The 25,977-nt window shown below is 40.5% G+C and overlaps 4 protein-coding genes across 9 annotated transcripts; 2 read left to right on the top strand and 2 right to left on the bottom strand.

Annotated features, from left to right (window-relative positions):
- Positions 1-4,619: 4,619 nt before the first annotated feature.
- On the bottom strand, positions 4,620-15,696 carry LOC111605214 (CCR4-NOT transcription complex subunit 1). 5 transcript variants are annotated; one of them, XM_030225222.1, is made up of 10 exons: positions 15,261-15,695; positions 13,891-14,094; positions 13,250-13,819; positions 12,720-13,179; positions 10,823-12,094; positions 9,910-10,680; positions 7,296-9,844; positions 6,062-7,233; positions 5,634-5,993; positions 4,620-5,029 (listed from the first exon to the last, which is right to left on the bottom strand). In XM_030225222.1, the coding sequence occupies exons 1-10, from the start codon at positions 15,360-15,362 to the stop codon at positions 4,861-4,863; spliced, it is 7,629 nt and encodes a 2,542-aa protein (XP_030081082.1). In that variant the 5' UTR covers positions 15,363-15,695; the 3' UTR covers positions 4,620-4,860. The 5 variants fall into 5 exon arrangements, with proteins under 5 accessions (XP_030081082.1, XP_030081081.1, XP_030081083.1 ...); XM_030225221.1 differs by having other exon boundaries at positions 9,910-10,704; XM_030225223.1 differs by lacking the exon at positions 15,261-15,695 and adding an exon at positions 14,181-14,384 and having other exon boundaries at positions 9,910-10,704.
- Positions 15,697-16,314: 618 nt separating this feature from the next.
- Positions 16,315-19,239, top strand: LOC111605248 (5'-nucleotidase domain-containing protein 3). The gene is made up of 7 exons (XM_023323686.2): positions 16,315-16,786; positions 16,890-17,293; positions 17,353-17,648; positions 17,714-17,900; positions 18,314-18,454; positions 18,517-18,668; positions 19,012-19,239. Exons 1-7 carry the CDS (start codon positions 16,570-16,572, stop codon positions 19,214-19,216), a joined length of 1,602 nt encoding a protein of 533 aa, XP_023179454.1. The 5' UTR covers positions 16,315-16,569; the 3' UTR covers positions 19,217-19,239.
- Positions 19,240-19,303: 64 nt separating this feature from the next.
- On the bottom strand, positions 19,304-22,115 carry LOC111605246 (SET and MYND domain-containing protein 4). Its single transcript, XM_023323683.2, has 4 exons — positions 21,434-22,115; positions 20,358-21,378; positions 19,983-20,298; positions 19,304-19,637 (listed from the first exon to the last, which is right to left on the bottom strand). Exons 1-4 carry the CDS (start codon positions 22,108-22,110, stop codon positions 19,336-19,338), a joined length of 2,316 nt encoding a protein of 771 aa, XP_023179451.2. The 5' UTR covers positions 22,111-22,115; the 3' UTR covers positions 19,304-19,335.
- Positions 22,116-22,373: 258 nt separating this feature from the next.
- Positions 22,374-25,544, top strand: LOC111605247 (exocyst complex component 3). Of its 2 annotated transcripts, none has more exons than XM_023323684.2 (3): positions 22,374-22,448; positions 22,518-23,501; positions 23,581-24,980. In XM_023323684.2, the coding sequence occupies exons 2-3, from the start codon at positions 22,530-22,532 to the stop codon at positions 24,823-24,825; spliced, it is 2,217 nt and encodes a 738-aa protein (XP_023179452.1). In that variant the 5' UTR covers positions 22,374-22,448; positions 22,518-22,529; the 3' UTR covers positions 24,826-24,980. The 2 variants fall into 2 exon arrangements, with proteins under 2 accessions (XP_023179452.1, XP_023179453.1); XM_023323685.2 differs by lacking the exon at positions 22,374-22,448 and adding an exon at positions 25,220-25,544 and having other exon boundaries at positions 22,459-23,501; positions 23,581-24,845.
- The last annotated feature ends 433 nt before the right edge of the window (positions 25,545-25,977 follow it).

Below are 25,977 nucleotides of genomic sequence, written 5' to 3' on the forward strand. Positions count from 1 at the left end.
TAAGAATTTATTGCATATGTCACAATGGCTTGATAGTGGCAGGAATACCTGTGCTATTACGTGATCTTCTAATGGATAGTTCTGTTATGCGCACAACTTTGAACACCAATCAGATTAAGTTGGCTAACATTTTCTTTGGCAGCTTCAATGTGGCTTTATTCGTAGCTTGCATTCATTGTGCTCAGGTGTTACAGGAATCTATATTGCGGATGTATGAGAAGTTGAGAGAGTTGAACCGTTTTAACAGGAGACCAGCAGCGGCTAATTTAAAACTGCTGCTTCTCATTAAGTTGTTGCTCATGCTGCTCCAATTGGTAATGCAGCTATATTATCTCGTTTCAAGTTGCAATGAGGCCAGCGCCTTCCAAGTATTAGGCAGCTTTTGGAAGTTTTGCACTGCCAATATGATTTGCGCCGCTTCCCTGCTGATCTTCACTTTGCTGTGGCAGCTAACCAATTGCCAATTGGCAGTGCAGCTCCAATTAGAACAACTGCTTACACAGCAGCCAAAGCAACCCAAACAACTGCTTCAACTGCAAAGCCAACAACAACAGCTTATCAATATCGTATACAACTTCTGCTCTACATTTCGTCATATTTTACTTTGGTATTTGTTACGACTTGCCCTGACGGCCATACAAAGTGTTTATTTTCTGATAAGAATCCAATTTGGCAAACAGAATTCATATTTAAATTTAAAAGCCGCTCTCGTCATTTCCGTTGTCACTTTGCATGCCTTGATGGAATTTTATCTATTGAATTTCTTGGCTGGTTTCATAGAGGAGCTTAGATTGAATATCCTGCGCATCCTGCAGCGTGCGGAACCTCAAGTGGAACTCTTTGAACGTATCGTAAGTATGATTCGGATTGAATAAGACAATATCGTAATTCGTCTTGTTTTGCAGAGCTCTTGGTTGGCTTTGCAGTTAAGTTTTCAGAGCAGCAGGATTCATATCTTTGGCATTGTCACCCTCAATCGCTGTTTGCTCTTTTATGTATTGGCGCAAACTGTGGAACATTCGCTATATATGATTCAAAACGATTATCTAGCTGTTATGTAAATGCGAATTATAATATATGACAAATCACATGCCCGTTTTTTACTATCGACAAGTGCCAGAAAGTTCCTGCCTATCGATATCTTTTTATACTCAATAAGAGAGCAAGTTGCAAACGCTATTTTCCTTTGCTCTTCACTTTACTTTGCGGTATTTGTTATATGGTGCTATTCACTCAATATCTTTTGAATTGGTTAAAGCAAGCGTCATTTTACGATATATTTGCAGTGTACATTGCATAAGTCTGCTAACTGCGAATATCGTGAGTGCAGGATAAGCAAACGATACGCGATTAAAAAATAATGCAAACCATATTTGTGTTATTTACGCATATGTTCGTATGTGTTTGTGGTCTTCTCTGTTAGGACATTGGGTTTTGTGAGTCACATCGTAAATCCAGCTAATTAAGATTTGCAAGGGATTTTATATATGTATATCTATATAAAACCTTTGTATATTAGATTAGTTTCAGAAAATTATAAATAAAACGATACACGTTGCTCTTAAATATTGTGAGCTAAGCAATATTGAATTAATGAAATCTCTTTTATGTACATATGTATGTGTGTATACGTATTTATAGGAAGAGATACTCCAGCAACTGTAACTGTATGTAAGCCCTTTCAAAAAGGACCCCTTTTCACATTTGAAGCAAACAATTTATTTTCGATTTCGAACTGCTAGGAAGATGTTTTTTCTTGGTTATTTCCGTTTTTGCAGCATTAGAGAAGTTGGGTTAGGGACATACATACAACTTCACTTGGACTCCAATTGGGCAATAGAAACAGAAAGAGAGAGCGAGAGAGACAAAAGTATAGGGCCAAAGGTGGGTGTTGCTGGCAAGAAAGTTGTGAAAGCCAAAGCAAAGCCCGAAGCTGAGAACCCACTAGGAAACTGGGTCAGCAGTCAGCGCCAAGTGTGTAGAGCGCGAAAGTGTGGCGAGAGAGGGAGATGGAGATACATACTCACACACTTATACAGCTGCTGGTAGAGAGCGTGTCAGATAAAACGAAATCCAGTTGTGTGGCTTTTGTGTGGCTTTTCGTGGGAGCCGACCACCAAATGTTTTTTGTTAAGGGCCACAGCATTTTCCTGCATTTGTATCTGTCAGCTACTTGCTGCATTAGAAACAAGCAACAACAACAACATAAAATTATGCGCCAAAACGCTGCCAGATGAGAAAAAAAAAAGATGACGCTAGAAAAAAATGACTTCAGCATACAGAAAATGTGTTCAAACTAATGGCGCTGACTCAGCCTCAGTCGCAGACGCTGGCAGAGAGAGAGAGATCGAAAGCTTTGCTGAGCTACACAAAACTACATGCTCGCACATATGCACACACTCAATGTATATACAACAAATACAGATACACACAGAGCCCAAATACGAACACGTGACAGCGTGTGTATTTGTATGTGTTGGAGCTGTCGCAGTCGCAGCTTTTTAACGAAACTTCTCGTTCGCTCTCTTTAGCAAGAGCGCGCGCGCACTTCTAAGCAAATTCAAATTCGACGCGCTTTTTGTAGCTTTCGCCGTCATATTATGTACAAAGTGTCGTATGCGTATGTGTGTAGGGGTGTAACATACAAAGAACAGGGGAATTTTTCGCGCGGCGACTGCGACGTTGACGCAGCATTTAAGTGTGCCACATTTTTTTATGTTTGCTGCCTGGTTGCCAAGCGCGCGCACTCACACAGTTACAACTAGAAAATATATACATTCTGTTTTTTTCTTTCCTTATGTCCAAATTTATATGAATTAACAGCCGAACGTTAGCGTTGACTGCAGCATTTCAATTACAGCTAGAATTCGTGTCAAATGTATATTTACAAATGTACATATATTTCAATTGTTTCGTATATCTGTCGATGCAAACAACAAAAAAACTATTTGTCATTTATCGACATTTCGTCTGTTTACTTAACCTAAATGCGCGTCTCATACCGTCCCGCTCGCCCACACATACGCATACATGTGTGTTGGGCTTATGTAAGGCTGGGTGCGGAAGTGGGCTACATATATACAGCAAGCATACTATGTGTCTGTATACAGCAAACAGAGGGAAGAGAGAGGAAACAATAGCGCGCGCGCAGCCAGGGGCCGCCCTTTGCTCTAATAAATTCGAGCTTTTTTAAGTGTACGCCTACACACACTACAAAACAAAAAGCTGTAAACCATAGAACGCAAGTGGAGCGAGGGGGTTAAAGAGAAACGCAGCATGTGTAAAATTTTGCCATTTATACATATATTTTTATATTATTCCACTTAATGCATAGTTACTTATATCGATTTAAATGGGATTACATACATATATATATATATTTTTTTTTCCTGCATGTACACAAGAATGGAAAAATGTAAGCATATTTTTGTTTTTATAAATTGTTGCATAATTCAATTAGCCTATAAATGAATTGCGGGTGTTTGGGTGATGTCTGCCCCGCCTTGGCCTATATTTGCCTATTATTATTGTACACAATTTGCTTCCATTCCAGATACAAGTGGTGCATCAGATAGATATTTATATATATGATATATATATAAACTGCTGGTTGCTTTAAACATATTTAATTAACTTTAAATAAACTAAAATCAAAAGTTCTGTAACTTCCAACTATATATATATATGTATATATATAAATATAAATATATATATATATGCTTGATCTTTATGCATATAACAAGGTATGGATTTCAATGCCAATTACAGCTAGTTTTAAAAAATTAATAGCAATATTATAAGTATATTTATGTATATATAAAATGTTTTAAAGCAAAGCGAAAACCTTTAAAATATCTTTTATGTAATCAAAAAATTAAGCGTGAATCGAAAATTATTTAAAAAAAATAGATGTAACTAAATATACATATACACACACATTAATATATATATATGTATATATTCATATAAATTTCATATGCGCCTTGCTGCTGCTTGTTTGTTTTTTCTTTAGTTTAATTAATTAATTATTGTTGTTCTTTATCAATATAGCAACAACAACTACATATTTACATTAGTTTCCTTTAGTTGTTTTTGTTTTCTTTTGCCATTTTTTTTTACTTTTTTTTTTGTAATTTCTGTCTTTCCTTGCATAGAGAGCTAGAAGAGCGTGTGGCATTACTGTGCCCAGGTATAAAACCACAGGTAAATACAGGAATTCGGGTTTTTCTCATTTTTTTCTTGTTTTCATTTATAATTATAATACAACTGAATTAAAAATTGGTTATTGTTATTTTGTTGTTTAACATTTGCTGGCTTTTAAAATGTTGTTTTCTCTTCGTATCGGTTAATATGTATGTATTTATGTATTTATGCATGTATGTATGTATGTATGTATGTATGGATGTTTGCTTGTATATATATATATATATCTCAACACAATTAGTTACTACTAAATACAGTTCGAATTTATCATATATATATATATATCTCGGTATTTAACAGCTGGCTTTCTATTTTTTTTGCTTTTTGATTTTTCTTTTTGTTTTTTTTGTTTGTTTTTTTTTGTTTTTTTTTTTTTTTGTAGCTCTTTGCTTTTGTAATTTCATGGTTTCATATTTTGCTTAAAACGATTTACTAAAAACTAAACACATCTCGTTAGTATATATATATATATAATTGATTTTATGATGATTTTTGTTGCCCCGGCTACGGCTCCAACTACGGGCACGGCAACGGCTACGGTTACGGCTTCGATTACGACGGCTGTCGGCTGCTGGTTGCTGATTACGGTTGCAGCTGTTGTTCCGGCTGTTCGTTTTTTTATTTTTATCTGTTCGCAAATCCGTGCGTTGCATTTACTCAGTTAATGTTGACCACCTCTTGGTTATCGACGACAACGGCGCCGCCGCCTCCACCTCCACCTCCAACTCCTCCACCAGCTCCACCTGCTCCGCCATCAATGGCCATATTTAACTGTTGGGTAACATTCGATTTGGCCAAACAGGAGCGAGCGACTGATTCAAAGAGTCTGCAATTACATTAAAGATATTGTAAATAATAATAATTAATTAAGTTTTGCTTAAATAAAAAAGATTATATAAAAAAACCTTATAATAGTTTATATATATAGATATATATTTAAAATATATTTTGATAGGCAAACGTTACAAATTAATACAAATTACGAATGTTTCGGGTTGGTATTTGATTTCTTTTTGTTTGTACATATGATACATGAAAGACATGTGTGTGAGTCAGTGTCTGTGTGAGTGTATTATGAGGGCATATACAATTACACTGGAGATAATTATTTTTGTTTATAAAAACTTAACAACTCTTGCTCTATATTATTATGCTGCACACTGAATGCTGTTCAAAGGCTCAAATCGATTAAATACAATCAGACATTCACCAAAATATCTGAAAGCAAAATGAACGATAAAAACCATAAATAATCACGCAACAGGTGTAAAAAGCAACTGTGCGTATGCAAAGGTGTGTGCAGGTGAAAAGTATATATATATATATATATATATCAATATATATCTAACTACGTATACTAATTAATAAACAATACTTAATATTTGCATATTTCTCTAGCTACCAAGAGTTCTCGTATGTATATCGCTTACTTTGTTATCTCGGGTGCACAGTGCACGAAATCGTGATCCCAGAACTTATAGATTGGATTCTTGATCAGTTCAATGAATGTGATCAATAGTCCCCACGGATGCGGACGATTTACAATCAAACGTTCGAGTAGAACACGCGTTATCTGTTCTTGTATTGCCTCCGAATTGGCCTCGGCAAACAAATGCAAAACGGCACAACTAAAATAGTGTGTATGACTATTCGGATAGCGCAACTGATTAGCAATCGCATTGAGGAACAGATAACGGCCTTCTGTATCGAGATCGACAGCCAGGTTCTGAAAGATATCCATGTGGGCGCTGTGTGCAATGTTTGAGGTGTTCGGCACAAAGTTTTTGTTTCTGTAGAAGTCATTTTAGAATTAGTCAATAAATATAACATATTATACTGGTCACCTAATTGTTCTTACCTGATCAGTGCAATGGCCTGTGTACCAACATACATGACCAACGCATTCATCAAGGCCATATTGTAACGTGTGCCCGGCTCTGTAGTTACCTGTAAATGGCCCCGGAGCTCTGATAGGAAAGTGACAGGTGCTCGGGCCTTTAAATACGAATCGAGATCGTTACGGAAATTGGATGGCTGTATATTGTTGATATAGCTTTTGCACACTTTCGGCGCATTGCTGCTATCCGAAAGCATGTCGACTTTCAAATTGGGCGTAAATGGATCCGGTAAACGCATATTACGTGGAAACGCTGACAATATAATATTACGCATTTGTACACAATTTGGGGGAATCGTGTCACAGAAACCAAAATGATAATCGCATAGGAATTCTGGGAAATCATGCAACAGCACAAGCAGGACACGCAGCGTGCCCTTATAGAGCAACTGTACGGGTTTGCCCAGCTCGGTGTTGCGCAAGAATGGTGCGAGATATTTGAAGAGATCCTGCAACAGCTGGGAGTATAATGGCCAGCCTTTTTGGCCAGGTATCTGGACCAGAATGCGGCCAAGGAAGACGCGATGTGAGATTAACTCCAGCCAGGCAAAACAGAAACCGGGCGCCACGCTCGGATTGAGCAGATGATATGTGTAGGCAAAGGCCGACACAATGCTGTGCATCAACGATTCCAGTGTACTATCCGCAGAGCACAGCTCCATGAAAAGCATCATGAAGAAACGATGATAGCCAACTTGCTGAAAGCCAACGCCGCGCATCTCATGATCCTTGATCAAAGTGCCCAGCACAATGCCCAGCACCTTGTTGAGCAAATTGATCTTCGTCGTCGGATTCCCGGCCTCGCCCGAATGCCTAACCAGCATAGCAATCAAATGTACAAATGCATCGATCCATTGGAATATCTTATTCTTCGCCTGATTGATGGGCAAATTTTGATCCCCAAACATACGATAGACAACGTCTGTACAGATTTGCGTTGCCTGCCGGAAGAAGCGTGTGATCAAATCATCTGTCTTCAAGATACCATAGCTGTTCATCTTTTGTACAAAGGCGCTGAAATTGCGCGCATCTCGAGTTGTTTGCTGATTTTGTTGTGTATAGATAGCGACCCAATCTTTGAGCAAAAATTCGGTCTTCTCCTGCAGGCCAGGTGGATCATCCATCTCGGATGACTACAACAAAACAAGAATCTATTAAATACAGCTCTTTACTATCTATGTTAAGAACAACTTACCCGGACGTGATGCATGCCAGAGTGTATATAATGTGATGCCCCGGTCGGATAACGTTCACCCGGATTAAATGAGCTATAATCGCTTGCATTTAGATTTCCCGACCATAACGTCTCAATGGCATTCACAATGCATTCGGGATAGCGATGACGCTGTTGTGTCAGCCGTCCGAGCAGCTCAACCGTGGCCATAAATTCATTATCGGAGACAATGTTTATAACGCGATCCTCCATGATGAGACGTTCGAGCAGCGCAATGCCAAATGAGATGGCCACATAGTTGTTGCCATTATCCATACAATCGCGCAGCATACCATCAAATTGATATAGATTCACAAAATGTGATGTGATCAGGGCGCGTGCAGCTTCGACATTGTAGCGCACTTCTTCGCGTATATCAAAGAAGCATTTGGTCACCGCCCGTTCCGTATTGGGTGCACCAAAGCTATTGTGCAACAAGCTTAGAATACGCAAGTGTATGTCACGATATAGTTTCATTTGTTCCATGTGATCCTGAACGTTGATCAAGCCCTCGGTCAGACCTTCGACGGCACGTGTCAGTAGATTGAAAGCAGACTCCTGATCACGCAAACGTCGTGTAGCCATCAAAGCATTGAGCAGTATGTGCATCTTGCTTGCCTGCAACTGGAGTGTCGGTACGTTGATGGCCGTATTCATGAAGGCCTCCATTTTGCTGGCTACCTCGGCATAGACCATGCTGCTCTCATCATTGGCAAACACATTCGGGGGCTGTAAGTCCTGTGGCTTAGGCACGAATAGAGCAATGTCACGATCGCTCATCTGCTGAAAACCGGGAATGCTGCGCGCGAATTCCGAATAGACAGCGTAGAGCGTAGGCGGAGCTGCTCCCACCTTAAGACGCACTGCCTCCGGTAGACGTTCTTGTTGATAGCTCAAGATTTGTGCATCGACAAATCGGCTGCCCTCTTCGCGCGCAATTTTTCTCGTCTCAAAGTCTGTCGACAGTCTTCGATCGATCTCGAGCGCCGACTTCTCAGCTGATGTTTTCTGTATAAATGCACAAACCAATTCGACGTTTTCATTGGCCAGCTGCATGGATGCAGCCTGTATATCGGACATGCTGGGCACACCCGTCAACGCAGCCATGAATGCCTTATGCAAATTCTGGCTAATCGCCCGAGCGATTTCATCCTTTCCAGTTATCATGGCCATGCCAGCGGCTAGATTGCGTACCATCTGATGAGCTGCAGTGCGCATACGATTCTCATCCGCATCCAGAGCGAAATCTTTGCGTATAATCTGTTCAGTGGTGGCGCATGCAATGCGTATACTACGATCAACCACCGGCTGCAACCAATCGGTAATTGTGCGCTCAATGGCATTAACAACGATGTGTTTAATACCTGGATTGGCATGCAGGAATGGAATATTATTGGGCATCACCAGCTGTTGGCCAATCAGTTGGAAGTTATTGACATTTACTTCCAGATAGGAGTATCGTGGCTCTGGTGGTGGCAAAACTACTTGACTGGGATCTGTTGGCAAGTTGGGCGATGTTACCGAGCCAGATGCATTCGAATTAGACATCATCATGGCCTGTGCATCGACTTCAGTTGATGGAGGTGGCTGCGGTGGTTGTTGCTGTTGCTGTTGTTGCTGCTGTTGCTGTTGTTGCTGCTGCTGCTGCTGTTGAAGTTGCTGCTGCTGTTGCTGTTGTTGCTGAGGTGGTGCTTCAACAACCTTTGGCTTTGGCTGCGACATTTGCTGTTCGATCAGCAGAGCACGCGTTGGATCCTTTAGATATATAACAGGTTTCAACTTCTCCAGTTCCAAATTCAGTGTTTTGCATAGAACTTCAATTTCGAACTTGAGATTAAGCTTGAGATCTGGCTCCTGATGTAATTCACCCAGAACATACATAATGCCCATTGTCCAGGGATTGGGTGATTTGAATATGCGCGATTTGGCAGAGGATTCCAAGATCTTTGCTACGAATGGCACCACAAACAACAGCTCCTGTTGACCCTTGTGATACGCCTCAGCCAACAGAGACTTTAAGTCCAAATCCAATTGTAATATAGGACGATTGCGACCAAGTGTCATCATGCCCAGCCAATGGCCGAGATTCTTGAGCAGACTGCGATCCGAGAAATTTATCACACCCTTATCAGATCGTAGCAATACCTTAATGTTGCGCAATGTCTCCTTGGTCACAAAACGATTAATCTCAACATTTTTCAATGCATCCAAAAAGTTGTAGTAGAGCGTATGAAAATTGAATTCCATTGAGGCACGCTTGAGTACCAGGTATTGTGCTAACCACGGCCAATACTCTTTGGTCATAATCTCTTTGATCTCTTCACACTTTTGTGGTATATTCAACTGACTAAGATTGTTAAAGATGAATGCCGTCTTATCCTGCACGGGCTCTGGTGGCACAGTTACCTTCTCCTCCTGATTGGCTACTAGTAGAGTATCGATATTTGTTGCATTCGCAATGGATTTCATTCGCGTAGCATGCGACACAACAACAGGCGGCTTTTGTACATTCGGGGCTGTGGGCATATTGCCTGGAAAGCAATGTTAAACACAGTTAAAAATGGAATACAAATTGATTGTACTACAGTTATTGTACCTGGCATTGAATTGGCACGATATAGCGGTTCTGTTGCCCCTTGAGCTATAGCCGACGAAGGTATTGTATTGCTTAGCCCAATCAGCTTCTGTGGAGGTGGCTCCTGACCATGCATGCCAAACTCCACATATTGTATCAAATGCTGTGGAAAGTCGGTGAAATGCGGTATCGAGCGTATGTGCTCACAGTATTTGTTATAGGTATGAAGGCGTGTCTTAAATCGATCGAGCGCCGTTACACCAAAGTAATAGAGCTTCGAGCCTTCCGGTTTGCGTAATGCGTCCAAAACACAACGCAGCGATAGTCCAAGTGCCACAAATGTGGGCACCAAATTGCGATCAATAATGCCGCCAAACAGTTGAGCAGTTATTTGCAGTTCCTTCTCTGGATAAAGGGAGAAGAAGCGATATTCTTCGAACAGATTGCGCAGCATGCAAAGGAAGACCTCCTGTTCGCGTCGATGACTGGACTCCTTGAAGCGTTGTAGTATGTCGAGCACTTCATCAATTGAAAGCATTGGATTTGGCTGATGATTGTAGATGCGCTGAAAGTATGAGTTCGCTTCATCTTCTACTTCCTTGGAAACGGGCATCTGGAGATCGGCCATGACTGGATTGTTGGGATTTGGTGGCGTTGGCGTTGGCGTTGGCTGTGGTCCTGCTGGCAGCATACGTCCATAATTCCCAACATTTGATGGCGGTTGTGCTGTGATTTGTATGGGAATAGGCGGATAGGGGTTGGCGCCGGCCGTCATGAGACGCGATGGAGATGCTGGAGTAGTAGAAACCAAGTTGTCTGTAGCCATTCATAAAGATACGTGTTTGAATAAATGTGAAAATTCAAAATACAAAGATATATAGCTGTCGTCTGCTCTACTAAATAAGCCCGTTTCCCCCACTTTTTCTATACTTACTCAGCATGTTTCCAAAGTTGAAAGCGCCATTCGGACCGCCCAGATTGAGTCCAGCAAGATTGTTAGACATGTTCGTCAAGGGATCCATACCACCGGGTCCAAACATTTGCTGTGCATTCAGATTGCCCGAGAAGGGCTGCTGCTGTTGTTGTTGCTGTGGTGGAGGTGGTACTGAACCAGGCACTATGCCACCTCCTGGTAGATCCATGCCACGATGTCCACGTAAAATACTAGGTGGCGGCGGCACCAAGCTCTGAGGCGCTTGTTGCTGTTGTTGCTGCTGCTGCGCAGCTCGGGCTTTATTTGCCATAATTGCCACATTGCCGGCCATTTGCATAATCATTTCGGCTGTCTCGGGCTGCATGCAGGTATTGATGCACGCTTGAAGGCAGTTGATCATTGTGGTCACCGTTTCAGGTAGCAATTGCGCCTGCTTCGGCGGTAGCTGATCTTCGGGTAGTTTGGAGTTCGTTACTTGCGGGCAACGTCGTTGCAGCACCTTTATCATGGCCTGCATAAAGGGTTCACCATGATCGCGTATCTTATCACTCAACCATTTCTCGAGCTTCAAGTACTCGCGCCTCGATGCCAAACAGGCCAAATCGATGATAAACAGAAACGAGCGCGCATTGAGCAGCGAGGATAGTGCCTTTAGATCCTGTGCCAAATCGAGTATCCGCGACAACTTCACCTGGTCGAACTCGCTGCCACGCAAATACCATTCAGACATTGCGTTCATGATACTGGGCCGCAATTGAAAATTGGTTGAACTCCAGGCGCTAGCCAATATAACATTCGAATTGGGATGATTGCCCAGAAATGTGGGTATTAACTGATTAAATAGATCCTGACGCAATGGTGTTAAAGGCGGATTTATGTGCAGCAGAGCTAAGAATAACACGTCCGGACAATTTTGCGCTGGGAACTTGAAAAGTTCATGCACCTGACTATAATAGCCCTTGTCCGCAATCGATAGTAACACCTCAACCAAATGCAATGATTTCCATGCAGCTATCTCCTTATTCTCAGCATCGGGTGGCGTCTTCAGTACATCCAATGCCGGCTGACTAAAAACGTAATCGGCAAATGAGAATAGATCTGGATTCTGTAGCATGGTCGTTATCAACGACAATTGACCCTCTGTGTTAGACCAATGACGATAAATGCATTCCGGTTGCGGAAACTGATTCGATTGCGTGGACAATCTCAAAATGGTCAACAGCAAATCCAATCCAATGCGATCCTTTAGCACAAACTCTGGATGATCGAGCTCTGCAAGATGTAAATTGATAATTTTGATATTTTTATGTATATTATTTATATGTATTTAATATTTTTATGTGTCTATATCACTTCGTCCACAATTTGTGTCGATAATTTTTTAAATCGATTGATGGTTCAGTTCTGGAAAATACGAAAAAAAAATGTCGAAACTTATTCTATTTTAAATAAAACTCCGTCACCCCAAATATACAAATTAATATTAACTGATTAATTATGACAGAAAACAAAGCAATGACTAAGGTTTAAGAACTTTTTTGAGGAGAAAACTGAGTTATTTACAGTGGTATATACTCTGTAAACAAATCTATGACGTACCTGCTATTATATAAATAAACAAGAATAAAGATATACAGAATGTCAGTTCGATTGAAAGAATCTGATGTTAAAATCAATAAAATTAACAAGAATGTCGATTGGGAGATACCCTGTACATAAATTAAGCCTACACTCTAAGGTAACTAGAAGTTAACTATAATTGGAATATACCGACCGAACATGTAATTAAGCTAATAAGTAGAATCTATATACATTCTACATTCATAAGGCAGATATCTTGTGTCTTGTGTGTGACTTAATTACAATCTACATTTGTTTATTTTACGCTGACACCTACCCATGCAAACATCCTTCCAGTTAAGCTGTGGCACCAACTCTTTGAGCGCTTGCACAAATACATCTGGCTTCCATGTCTGTGTTGCATCTGTTGTCTCCTTTTTATCCTTCTTCTCGCTGGTCGCGCTACCCGACTCGCCGCTGCCATCATTGTTGTTGTTGTTACTGGTAGAATTTTGCTGTTGTGCTGATTGTGAAGCATTAGAGCTGCTGCTGCCAGCTCCCTGCTGTTGGCCAGGCCAGAAATTTGCTGGCGTTGGCAAATTTACATTACAATCAAGCAGCGACAAGTGTCGTCTGCACATGAGGCCAACAATTTTGGCAACATCTTTGGGCTGTAGTTCTCGTGATCCACAGCCGCAACACAAATGGTTTCTGCAATCTTCAACGCTCGATGTAAATTCATAACCGATTTCAAGGATTAAATTAATCCAAGATGTGTCCATAATATTATTTTTGCCCTGCAATGAGACACACGAAATAATTATAAAAGGTAATTCTTAGAGGTATTTACAATAGAGTGAACTGTACCTGATTTGTGTAAATTATCTCGGATAAATGGTCATAGATATCCTCAATGCCAACTTCATTCAGATTATCTGCATTTGAGCTGCTCCAGCTGCTGGTGTTCGTCGTGTTCGTGTTCGTCGTTTCCTCCTCTGCATCAGTTTCGTCGTCGTCGTCGTTTGATTTGGCGGCGGCCGTCGTCGTCGTCGTCGTCGTTGTTGCGTTGCGATACAAAAGTGGCGCTAAAACCAATGGCACCGCCTCACGTGGAAACTCCTCCCGTAGCTTCCTCAAAAACTGTGACTCCAGTTGTGGTGTCACGTACTCTCGCAAACAGCACAACAAATATTGTAACAAATCAAACGATATTTCGTGAAGACCACTAGCTGCAGCTGCAGTGGCCGAATTATGACCCAAATACGAATCAAGTAGATCAGGCAAAGAGCTACGCAAGTTCTCTCGTGCGCTCTGCCTAAGTTCCGGGTGCGAGCTGTGGGTTACCGCTAATGCGAAAATGCACTCGCAGAGTTTGTTAATGCCAGTTAGCTTGGCAACCTGACCAACCAACTCAGCAAGTGCAAATGGCTTCAGACTCTGTTATAAAAAGAAACACATGATAGATGAGCAGCTGCCTCTTGGATTTTGCTTGAGTTTTGTTTACGCACCTTTTGTTTGGCAAAATGCTGATCAAAGGCAAAGCATATATTTGTGACAAACGATGAGCACTGCAGTTGCCGCTGCAAATGGGCGCCCAAGAGCTTCGCCTGCAGCTGTGCGGTAACGTTCGGTGACGGATCGTTCAAGTTAAGTACCGTGAACAGATATCGCAGACAGCTACGATCCGCTTCGAGGCCGTAATCTTGGATAAACTGCAAGCGAAACGGAGATGAGACCATAGAACGAAAAGAAAAGAGATTGAGGGAGATTAATTTGGTGTCGTTTAACTCTCGTTTACCTGAGCATGTTGCCGTGCCCGGGCAGCAGAAGTTAGAGATCGATAACACATGAGCAATTCATCAAAAGCGGTCACACAATTAACTGAATAATAATTGATGCAACTATTTATAATTATCTTCTTTTTCTTCGATTTTCATTGCACACTTTGAAATTTTGACAAGTCACAAAGAGAAATGTGAAGCGTAGCTAGCTCCACAACGATCATCAAATATATAAAAAAAAAACGGCACAAACAAAAACTCAAATGTGAAACTTAATCGAGTGTACGCAGAAGCGAGACAACAGCTGTAGCCGCGCAGCTGCTCCACAACAAAAAAAAAAAAAAAAATGCAAAGCGAAAAAAATGACATACAAAGTACTACTCAACGCAACTTTTAGGCCTATACACGCATAGGCCTGCACACATATACAAATTCATCGCAAAAGGGTGAGCAAGAAAGCAAGAGGGATATTTGTTCGTGTATTGGTATTGGTAGCCAAACGAACTTTTTTTTATATATATACGCATAAAAAGAAAGTAATATTAAACATATGCCTTACCCAAATCAAGTCTTATTGATGGATTTTTGTATATAATACTCAAGTAATGGTAGACAGTGAATGTTGGTACACTGAATTTCAAGGGCTGGCAGTAGCGCAGCTGGTAGAAAACGTTGTACGCTCTCTTTTATTCAGTTATTTTTTGCACAATTTCACTAGTTATTTCACTAAGCTGCACGAATTGGCGGCGTGCATGGTTATTAGTTTGTAATAATGCTAGTTTTACACATTCCAAATAACTTGCATCTTGAAGCGAGCAAGGTAAGTTTTTTACAAGAAACTCGCGCAGAGAAATTTTCTGCTTTTACAGAAACTGTAATGGCGTCGGCGAAAATGCATGTGTGAGCGAAATGGCAATATAGCCATTATGCGATTAAGTTGGCAGCGCTGTCTCTGTATTTGACTCACAGCCGATATGTGCAAAATTTGCCAACACTAATTGTATTTTTATTGCTATTGCTATTGCTCATGTTGCTATTGTTGTTGTTACAATTATTTGGTTATGTATTTTAAAAACAAGGTTAAATGTGAAACGTACCTGCTTTATTTGTTCGCTGCTCTCATTAAAATTTCGTTTATTCACGTGTTTGACCAAATTACGAATCTGCTTTAGCGGCGTCAATTGGTTCTCTACGTTCATAATTCTACGTATCAAATTTGTGGGTTGTGTTCGGTGAGCTTTTGTGTTTTTCGAATTTATTTTCTTATAATCGTTGTTTTTGTTTGGGCTCTGCTCTGCGTTCCGCTGTGTTTCGGACGACTGTGCCTTGTGGTGGGTGGTGTTGGTGTTGATAACGCCGAAAATATTGTCGGAAATACTTTTTTATACGTATAATACGTATTTACCAATACTTGGAAACTGTCTTCGTATTGGTGCTTGACGTATTTGTTGCTTCTTCTTTAAACGTAAACGTAAACGGCGCAGCGTTTCTTTTTTGTCGTTTCAATATTGCGGCGCAAATATCAATATATATATTATATATATATATTTAGTATATTTTGTCTTTTATAATTGTTTTTTAGTTTGTGCTATTTCATGGCATTTGGCTGAGGCCCCCCTTTGTAGGGGCCAGCAGCAGCTCTACATTTCTCGGGTCTACTTTGACTATTAAAACAACAATGAAATTGTACAAGTCATTGGGCGAACTGTTGCTTGTACTTGGTTAAAATAAAAGACCGTCCAAAATTTTGCCAGCACACACGTAATTGGAAATGAATGAATCGCACGTACACACCGACACAGACACACTGACAAACGTACGTACGCACACACAGGCAATAGCACCAAAAAATTTACTTGGATTTGATTTATACGTGCAATGCACTGTTTATGTTTTCTTTCCTAACAAAAATTACTGCGAATTTCTTGTAGAATAGGCCAAGTTTGTTTAATAGTGTATTAGTTTATATTTTATTTACGTTTAATTTGGATTAAGTTAATCGCTATTCGATCGTTTTAACTTTTTGTTCGTGTCTGTTTCACAATTTTAGTGATGTACAGGAAACATCGCTGCACTGTTGCTATCGATATGAATACATGCACGATGTGTGTCAGTGCTGTGTAGCGTTCAACATGTTCAAACAGCTGTTGCATGCTGCTAATTAAATATCAATTAACTAAACTAATTAAATGTGAAGCCTTAGCTTTTATGCAAAAGAGTTTTGTATTTAATTGAATTAAGTAATTGAAGCACTGTAGAGTGGGTGTATACATTGAAATATGGTGCATCAATTGATCATCATGCAGTCTGCACGTGTATTAGGGTGTAATGAGTTGAGTTGCGTGTGCATGTAACAAAACTACTTGAAGCACATTTAACAGTTATAACAAGAGCAATTACAGTTAAATGAGTGCAGCGCGTAAAAAAATTATTAATGCATTTCTTAAACAAAATGTGTGCAGTAGGTTAAAGGTAACGCATTCACGTTATTTGAGCAGCAGTCAAAATGCGGGAACTGAAGCAGAAGCAGCAGCAGCCGTTACGTCGCACGCTCTAATTAATCCACGAAAAACTGTGAGTGATTTCCAAGAGCTCTACGAAGCAACAAAAAAGAAATTTCAATGTAAGCCTTATAATAAGTAGGCACTCTTATACACAGTCTCACTCTTATATTCTCCATGTATATGTATGTATGAGCATATTATAACTTCTGTTTCATTTTTTAGCTAAAAAGTTGCCCATAGATGTGCATCCAGATGCAGTTTTTGCTTGCAATGAATTGGACCTTAGTGAGGTGCAGGTTTATGGCTTCGATTATGATTATACATTGGCTTGCTACAAGCCGTTGCTGGAGGATTTACTGTACAATTTGGCACGTGAAATGCTGGTTAAACGTTTTCGCTATCCGGAAGATATTTTGGATTTGGAATATGAGCCAAATTTTGCTGTACGCGGCTTGCACTATGATGTGGAAAAGGGCCTGCTGGTCAAATTGGATTCCTTCCTACAACTCCAATTGGGTTCCGTCTATCGTGGACGCACCAAAGTGGAAGCAGACGAAGTGCTCAAGCTCTATCACAATCGATTGCTGCCAATTGCTTATGTCGAGGGACCCAATAATAGCTATAGAGTAATAATCTGAAAATAATCAAAATTGTATATTATATTTAATTTCGAATTCCATTTTAGCACAATACCAATTCGAAAATGGTGCAATTGGCGGATCTGTTTTCAGTGCCCGAAATGTGTTTGCTCTGCAATGTTATCGAATATTTCGAACGGAATCGAATAGATTATAATCCAGAAATTGTATTTCATGATACAAGAACGGCCATGGGCTCATGCCATCCCATTATGCACTCTACGGTCATGAAGAATACGGAAAAGTACATCGAACGCAATGCAAGGCTGCCAAAATATTTTGAAAAGCTTCAAAAGGCGGGCAAGAATCTCTTTCTGGTTACGAATAGTCCATTTTCTTTTGTGTAAGCCAAGTTTTAACTGTCTGTAAATAAGCCTTTCAATAGCCCTGTCCACTCTTCTCTTATAGCAACTGTGGCATGTCCTATTTGGTGGGCGAAAATTGGAGAGATTTCTTTGATGTTGTCATCGTTCAGGCACGCAAACCAAAATTCTTTACAGACGAATCTCGGCCAATAAGGCTGTACGATGAGAAAACGCGATCACATCTATGGGATCGTGTATTTAAGCTGGAAAAGGGCAAAATCTATTATGAGGTATATAAATAGGCGACATCGTAAGAGCCAGTTGAGCAAACGCAAACTGCAGCTGTTTGTTATTCTTATAGGAAATGCAAATTTGCATAGTAAATGCTAGTGTAAATTCCTATTAGAAAAGTACATTTGCACACGTGCAAAGTGCCAACTAGACATTTGCATAACAGGAAATGTCGCAGCTTCTAAGCGTCTTATTAGACGTGCGTATACACTTAGTAGAGTCGTTGAAATTCTTATAAGATTGTAAATACACCTGTTGAAGATCTTAACGAGACTTGCTGTGTAATACCGTGAGAACTCGTTATGAAGTAAATTTATAAAATAGTTAAATTTTTACGTATATAGAAATTTAAGTATCTGTATTTGTAAGCTTCTTACTAAACTTTACTGTACTTACATTATCAACTCAACAGGGCTCTGTTCGGCAGCTGCAGGAGCTGAAGGGCTGGCGTGGTCATTCTGTGCTCTATTTTGGCGATCATCCGTACAGCGATCTGGCAGATGTTACCTTGAAGCACAGCTGGCGCACAGGTGCAATCATCAGCGAGCTAGCCGTGTGTATTACCTATGTATATATAAATATTGTATAACTGTATTATATAAACTTCTTTTAAAGCATGAGATAAAGACATTGAATCGAGTGGACTTTAAGATGAGCGCCAACTGGCTGCAAATGTTGACGCAGCTAATTGAGGATACACAGGACGACGACAGCGAGGCGGCGCAGGTGTGTCTGCAAGATTGGATGAACGAGCGGGATCAATTGCGGTTGGTTTACTTTCTATATATATATATATTCATACATACATATATATATTCATACATACATATATATATTCATATGCTCTAGTTCGACTCTAAACCATTCTCTCATATTTCATATAAAGTTTGATATCGATCAGAATCGATTTCATTCCAAATTAGATCGATATAGATTTGTTATAGGAATCTTTTTAGTTTTGGCTCATTGGATCTGCTACGAATAGCTAGATTAGTCTATATCGATCTATTTAGATATATTTCTTAATATGTTTTAATATTTTATTTTCTATATATATATTTTTTTTCTTGTTACTGTATTTATCTTTAAATATTTGTTTCTCTGTTGTAGGAATAAAACGAAAAATGTTTTCAACGAACAATTCGGAAGCGTATTTCGGACGTATCACAATCCGACGTATTTCTCACGGCGGCTATTTCGGTTTGCGGACATTTATACGAGCGACATCACGAATTTGCTAAAGTTTTCGACATCGCACACATTTTATCCACGACGCGGCGTCATGCCACACGAATATGCCTCACATTTCATATAAAACACAGGGTATAGCACGTCGTCCCTCTCTGTCTCGATTTCTCTCTTTGTAGTTTAAGTTAGAATGAAACAAAAGTGCCAGTGTTATTGTTGTTGTTCTTAGAGAATTTATTATTGTTGTTAAGCATTAGCGTTAGCATTAGCTTTACCATTAGCTGCATAGCGCTGCTCAATAAAATCGTTGTAATAGTTGACAAAAATCTGCTTCGTATCTGGAGGCAAATAATTGAAAGCAGCTCGCATTGCTTTTAGCTGCTCGCTGCTGCATTTGTATTTACCAAATGCCGTTAAGTCCATTAGATAGGTTAAATTGCTAATGTACGTCATGGAGTTAGCACCATGTTGTGCTTCCACGCTCGCCAGCAGGTAATCCAAGATGCGTGACAATTGTGTGTAGTCAATGTCATCCCATGTGGCGCCATCTATGGGAAGGTAGACGAGGTGAGATATGGCGCTTTACAGTAAAAATCATATAAGGCAGCCAAACTTCAGGTAAAGCGATAAGAGGCAGACAGGATACTTGAAGGAGATAAGCCCACTAAGCCTTGGTCTTAAAAGGGATTCATAAAATAGTCTAGTACATCTAAAGGGCCTTCCCTCTTGCTCTTAGTGCCAGCCAATACATGTCAACATGAATTCTTACTCTACCATAACTTATCCAATAACTCAAATATTTTTATATCTTGTATCTTGAAAGCACTTGTACTCAGTGAATTTCCATTGCTCTCTCTATCTCTGACTTGAATCATGTGCCTTGCCTGACTCACCTGCCTTGGCTGTTAGGCAGCCAGCGATTAGCTGCTGGGCCAATTGTGTTTTTAAGTTATGATAATCCAGCAGCCAAGTGTCGAGCTCTGCGAATGCTTTATACGCCTTGCGACGCTGTTGCTGTTCATAACAAAGTGCGAGTATATCCCGAAATAGCTCAAACCAGGTAAACGACTGTTTCGCCTGGCACTTGGAGCAGTTAATGGTCGACTGTGGCGCCAGTTCCGACTCCGACTCCCACCATTTGAATTCTTCTGGCTGGCCAGGCACAAAGATTTTAGCACAGAACTCGCAGCGATAGCGATTAAAGGACAGCTAAATAACAGAGTAAAGATATTAATTGAGCTTTGCAACTAAATCGAATTTCAACTCACAAAATCCTCATCCGATTTGCTACAACTGCATTTCGAGCATTTACATTCAAATTTATATGTTTTCTGAAGGTGCTGCTTACGCATAGAGCAACTGGAGTTTCTATAGTCCAAGGTATAGCAATTGAAGATCTCTTCATCTGCCTTAATTTCTGTGGCTGCAAGGCAGTTTACCACACGACCATCAAACTGGAGCTGAATCGACGAGGCGCAAGCATGATTACAAAGAGCTAAATATGGTAAATTGATCGCCGATATCAGTGCAACGCTATCAAATTTATGCATACAGCCTAAATATAAATGGAAGGGTTCTCGCCAGAGCTTTGGTTCCATCGTATGGAACTGTGAGCGAAGCACAACGGTGACGACGACATGGCCATTGCAGATCAGCTGGCTGGCAGAGCGTAAAATTAAGGCAGCTATTAACAAGTCCCATTCCTCTCGAGCAACGGCTGAATGTCTACTCTCGATTCTGAGCTGCTCATAGAAATCGGTGCATTTGTATAGATAAACTTGCAAGAGATTTGCGGAGAGTGCGTAGTATACGAGCTCCGCTGAATCTGCTTTATCCAGATGGCTGATCATGCATAAGCTGAGCAAATGCTGCGGAGCAGTTGGCCAATTGTAACTTTGTTTTGCCTTGTCCATTAGCAGCTGCCAAAGCTCTTCAGCGTTAGAGCCGTTGCCCAGATCTGTCAGCCATTGTTGCATGTAGCAAAGCACCATTCGCACAGCTAAATGTGAGACGCCCAACAAGGTAAATAGATTTTTCCTATAACCAGCACATTCATAGCTATGAATCCGCCCATGTAGTTGACGACAGTGGCGGGAGCAGTAAACCACTCGCTGATGGCATTGGGTACAGGGAATAGGCGCATAGAGGACACTTGCAGCGCATTGCTGACAAATTAAGCCCGGCTCGAGAGGCACAAAGCAAGCAGTTTGCTCTTTGAATATGAAATCACCCGGTTTGATGAGTTGCGTGGCCACCATGTGACGTCCCTTAGAGCCGGGACTGGTTGAGCTAAAAGACATCTATATCAATCTATTCATAGTTAATATATACATTATTTACTCACATTTTGTGATTCACTTCTTGAAGTTTTGACGGGATTTCTATCTGATCCTCTGACTGGTCATTTGCTTGCTGCTCTTCTAGTAGTGTCAGCTGTTGCTGCAACTGCGCCAATTGTTCGGCATAGCCCGAATTTAGCTGATGTTGCTCCAAGCACGCTATGAGCTCGGCCAGTTTCTTTACATTGCCCAGTTTCCAGGCACAATGGGCTTGCCGCATTATAAGCTTATGCTGCAGCTTCTGGGGATAGCCATACTCAAGTGCACACTCGCAATCTTCGTAGGATTCCTTGTATAAGCCAAAATCCTGTAAAGCCATGCCACGATTCGCATAACCCAAACAGAGCTCCTCGTGGACATTCTCTGCCTGCAGTATGGCCTCTGTGTACAACCGACAAGCGAGAAGCAAGGACTCTTTTCGATCGGTGGCATTCGTCTTGGATCTGTTTGTGTACACTGCATTGCCATGCTCACGGCTAGAACGCGAACGTTCCGCACAGGCTTTCAAATCGTGTGGATCTTCTAAAGTGTCGAGAAATTCGTTGGTTAATTCATTGAAACGTTTCTGATTGGCTGCAGGCAGAGTGTGCAAGAGTCTGACAGTTTCCAGTTCGTTTTGATAGTCGTCTATAAATGGAATTAGCTCGTTCTGTTCACCAAAAACTTTTGATAAAGTCAACATTGTTTTTAAATTATAATTCTTAATTTGCTACCGGATTTCAAAATCAAAATAAGGTTCTTTAATTCAGAGTTGCCCATCAACTATCGATTACAATGTCAATATTCAACTTAGCAGAACGGCTGTGTCGCTGCTTTAAAGTTACAATCCATTACAGAGTTATATGTAACATGAATTTGCAACTAATGGAAGAGCAACAGCGCCAGGCAGTGTTATTTCATAATTATTTCTCATACAATTGTGGCGGTCTTTTAAAATGGAAATCAGCTGTTCCCGCCAGTGTTGATCAGTAAAAGCAGCTATCGATAGACGCATCCGCAAAACCAGCTGTTATGTTATCGGTGACTTAGTTATTTTACTTCTTCGGTAGAAATGAGTTGTAATTGAAATTTTATTTAAATTTATAAAAGAGATATTAAACAATGGATTTGCAACAATTGGAAGAAGAAGCACGCCAGGCAGCACTTAAAGATATACAAAATATGCTGCAACGGCCTGGACAGTTGGAGAAAGTTGAACAATACCGTCATCGCATAGCACGAAAAAAAGCATCTGTGGAGGCGTTGTTAAAAACGGGTATGCAAAATCAATTGGAAGGCGTGCGAGTGGGTCTGAAGCAGCTCGAGACGTGTATGCAGGATGTGCGTGAGGTGCGTCGTCGTATGGTGGACGTGGAACAACTGCTCAAAGGCGTGCCAGAGATCTATGACGCCTTGGAAGTGGTTCGCGAGGAGAATACAAAACATTCGCAATATGCAACGGCTATGGAGAATCTGAAGCACATCTTTAATGTGGATGCAAGTGTGCAAAAGACCATGGCACTCATAGACGAAGACAAACTGTTGAGCGCGCATCAGTGTCTGGCCGATTTGGAGAATTCGCGTGATGATCTACTCTACGAGCTGCATAAACAGCCCAAGCAACATGCCTCCGATAAGATTACGCTCAAGCGTCACTTCGAAAAGGTCGATCAAGTGTCTCAGGCACTGGAAAAGAAGCTACGCCTGATCATCAGTCGGACGTTAAATACTGTCCGAAAGAAGCCGACAGTAATTGTGACAGCATTGCGAATCATCGAGCGCGAAGAGAAAAATGATCAATTTGCGCTGCAACAGCAAAAAGTCACGAATTTCTTGCCACCAGGCAGACCTAAGGCATGGCGTTCCATGATCATGGATGTCCTCCAAGCAGCTGTGATCACGCGCATTGAAGGCTCCAAGCTGGAGGAACGCTCAGATAATAAGTTGTGGCTAGTCCGCGATCTGGAGATATTGCGACAAATCATTCTTGAAGATTTGCGTGTAGTTAAATCGTTGTGCGTCCCCTGCTTTCCACCTCACTACGATATATTCAATGAATATGTAAAGTTCTACCACGAAGGATTATCTAGCTATGTGAGTCGTATGATTAATTGTTTTTCTCTGCGTGTGATATTGTATTATAATTATACTTTTATAATTATAATTTTTGCAGCTGGATAACATTGTGAAATCGGGCCTTCAAGGCAATGAATATGTCTCCATGTTAGCCTGGGTTATGCACACTTATCCAGGCGCTGATCTAATGTCGCATGCAGACCTGAATGTGGATGTACTAAAGCTGTCGCGTCCACTTCTGCATCCGCATCACTTAAAATCGCTAGAGGATGAGTATTTGCAGAATATGGAACGTAATTATCAGGATTGGATGAAAAAGACCGTTGATTCGGAGAAACAGGAATGGTATTCTGAACAGTTGCCCGATCAGCGAGATCATTATTACAATAGTGCTGGCCCGGTAATCATATTCGAGATGATCGATCAGCATTTGCAGGTGACAAACACCATACATCAGGAGCTGACATTTAAAGCATTAGTGCTCAGCATACAACAGGTGGAATTGTTCGGACAAACTTATCTCAAGAATGTCATTGAATTGAAGGAACATCATTTTCGGAATCGAGATCAAATCAAATACTTTACCCACTATATCATAACAATTGTTAATAATAGTCAGAACGTTGTGGAAATGGCACAGCAAATGAAGCATCTCTTTTGGCCTAAATCGAGGACGGAACATTACGAAGATTTTGAGAAGCTATTAGCAACATTTCAAAGGATACGCGCACATGCAGCGAACTATTTGCTGGAGGAGGCCTTTCTCGATATGGAATGTCATTTCAATGATCTATTTACGATTAAGTGGCTCGGCAGCAGCATTGCTGTGGACACCATTTGTGTCACGCTCGATGATTACTTTCAGGACTACAATCATTTGCTGCCCGCTAATTTTGAGATGGTGATCAATGAGGCGCAGAAGTTGCTTGCGAAGCGCTATATAAGAGCTCTTCTATCGAAGAGACTTTCGAAGACTCGTAGCGAATGCGATGCAATAACAAGAAAAATCAATTTGGAAGCGAAGCGCATAAAACAGTTCTTCGAGAAGATTGCACCAAAGATTTCGCTAAGTGATTCCCCCTTGGATTTAATAACAACTCTATCGTCTCTCATTGTGGCGGACATTGAGCTGCTCGCATTGGATTTACATACGCTGCTGGGCAGTTATCCTTCTTTAACTGAGGATCATTTGGTGCGTATCTTCTACATACGCAGCGATGTAAAGGCCGCAGAAGTGCGAGAGAAGGTTCAGGATGCGATGAAGTCAAAGAAGTCTATGGTCAGCATTGCAAAACAGGATTGCATATTTAAGGAAATAGTATTTAGTGATAAGCTGTGGTAGAACCGACATCATTTATAAACGTATAAGTATAAGTATAAGTCACACATACAACTTAAGAAACTATGCTACAATTTGTATTTAGCTAACAGCTATGATATAAGAGTATACATACTGCTTATTCTTAAAAGTAGCACAGTTTTATAAGTTATAAAACACATTATTTACTATTATTTACAAGCTTTGTATTATAATAATATTTGTATTTTATAATAATGTATAAGACATAATTTATACGTGGCAAACATAGTTTATATTCTACTAATAATAATAATACACTCAATTATGTTAATTAGACTACATAAGCTAAGTTTGCTACGTATACTTAATGACAAGTCTTATACACTATCTATACAACTATTTTCACACCTAACGCTCTCCTCCATCTAAACCACAGCGCAACAGTGCTCATTCATAATTCCATTCCAAACGCCGGTCAGCTGGTCTTTGCATTGGCGCGCTTTTGCTAGACGAGCTTTCATAGCGATGAAAGCTCTCTCTCGCGCAGCATGTGCAGAGCAAACACAGTGGCGTAGCAGAGAAAGTTTCCTGGCTGAAACTTTGCCTAGGCAATGTGTCTGCCTGGTTGGAGCTGTTGCCACGCCACTGGCGCAGCATAAGCATTGTGGAGCAGCACGTTTCCATATGATTTTCAGTTTTGTTTGTGCGCTTGACTCAGTAACAGAGCGCATAGTCCATTAAATAATTATTAATTTTTATGTGCAGTGAATTTTTAAAATATTTAAATATATATAATATTATAAAAGTTGGATTTATAAATTACAGTTAATAACAAATAAAAGAAAATAATAAAAAAAATTATTTTGGTGAGTGAGACACGCGACAGATAGTGGAGCTTTTTATGTGACTACATAAACATACATACTTATGCCGATATATGTATGTATATGTGTTTGTGAACGTGTGCAGTGTGTCTGTTTTTGTTATAATTTTATGCATTGCTCTTGAACCTTGAAAAGTTTTTGGTCATTTTGTCAAATCTATATTGCATTCATATAAAATCAATGCTGCGCTCTCTTTCTAGCAGCAGCAGTCAAAGCAGCGCGTGCTACTGTGTCTGCGTGTGAGTGTGTTGGCATTGTATAAATGCCTATTGGTATTGGTGTTGCGAGGGGGTTGCTAACTAGAAAACTG

The sequence above is a fragment of the Drosophila hydei genome, unplaced genomic scaffold (assembly GCF_003285905.1).
Source record: "Drosophila hydei strain 15085-1641.00,03,60 unplaced genomic scaffold, DhydRS2 tig00008125-arrow-arrow-pilon, whole genome shotgun sequence".
Classification (NCBI taxonomy): domain Eukaryota; kingdom Metazoa; phylum Arthropoda; class Insecta; order Diptera; family Drosophilidae; genus Drosophila; species Drosophila hydei.

Bases quoted from the DNA above. Each gene is read 5' to 3' on its own strand.
- LOC111605247 (XM_023323684.2), top strand. From the start codon at position 22,530: ATGGATTTGCAACAATTGGAAGAAGAAGCACGCCAGGCAGCACTTAAA. The intron at 23,502-23,580 runs GTGAGTCGTATG...TAATTTTTGCAG, and splicing joins ACGAAGGATTATCTAGCTAT to CTGGATAACATTGTGAAATC.
- LOC111605246 (XM_023323683.2), bottom strand. From the start codon at position 22,110: ATGTTGACTTTATCAAAAGTTTTTGGTGAACAGAACGAGCTAATTCCA. The intron at 20,299-20,357 runs GTGAGTTGAAAT...TCTGTTATTTAG, and splicing joins GCAAATCGGATGAGGATTTT to CTGTCCTTTAATCGCTATCG. The intron at 19,638-19,982 runs GTGAGTCAGGCA...ACCTTCCCATAG, and splicing joins CTGCCTAACAGCCAAGGCAG to ATGGCGCCACATGGGATGAC.
- LOC111605248 (XM_023323686.2), top strand. From the start codon at position 16,570: ATGAGTGCAGCGCGTAAAAAAATTATTAATGCATTTCTTAAACAAAAT. The intron at 17,294-17,352 runs GTAATAATCTGA...ATTCCATTTTAG, and splicing joins GACCCAATAATAGCTATAGA to CACAATACCAATTCGAAAAT. The intron at 17,901-18,313 runs GTATATAAATAG...TCAACTCAACAG, and splicing joins AGGGCAAAATCTATTATGAG to GGCTCTGTTCGGCAGCTGCA.
- LOC111605214 (XM_030225221.1), bottom strand. From the start codon at position 15,362: ATGAACGTAGAGAACCAATTGACGCCGCTAAAGCAGATTCGTAATTTG. The intron at 14,095-15,260 runs GTACGTTTCACA...TTTCGCTTGCAG, and splicing joins GCAGCGAACAAATAAAGCAG to TTTATCCAAGATTACGGCCT. The intron at 9,845-9,909 runs GTACAATAACTG...ATTGCTTTCCAG, and splicing joins TCGTGCCAATTCAATGCCAG to GCAATATGCCCACAGCCCCG.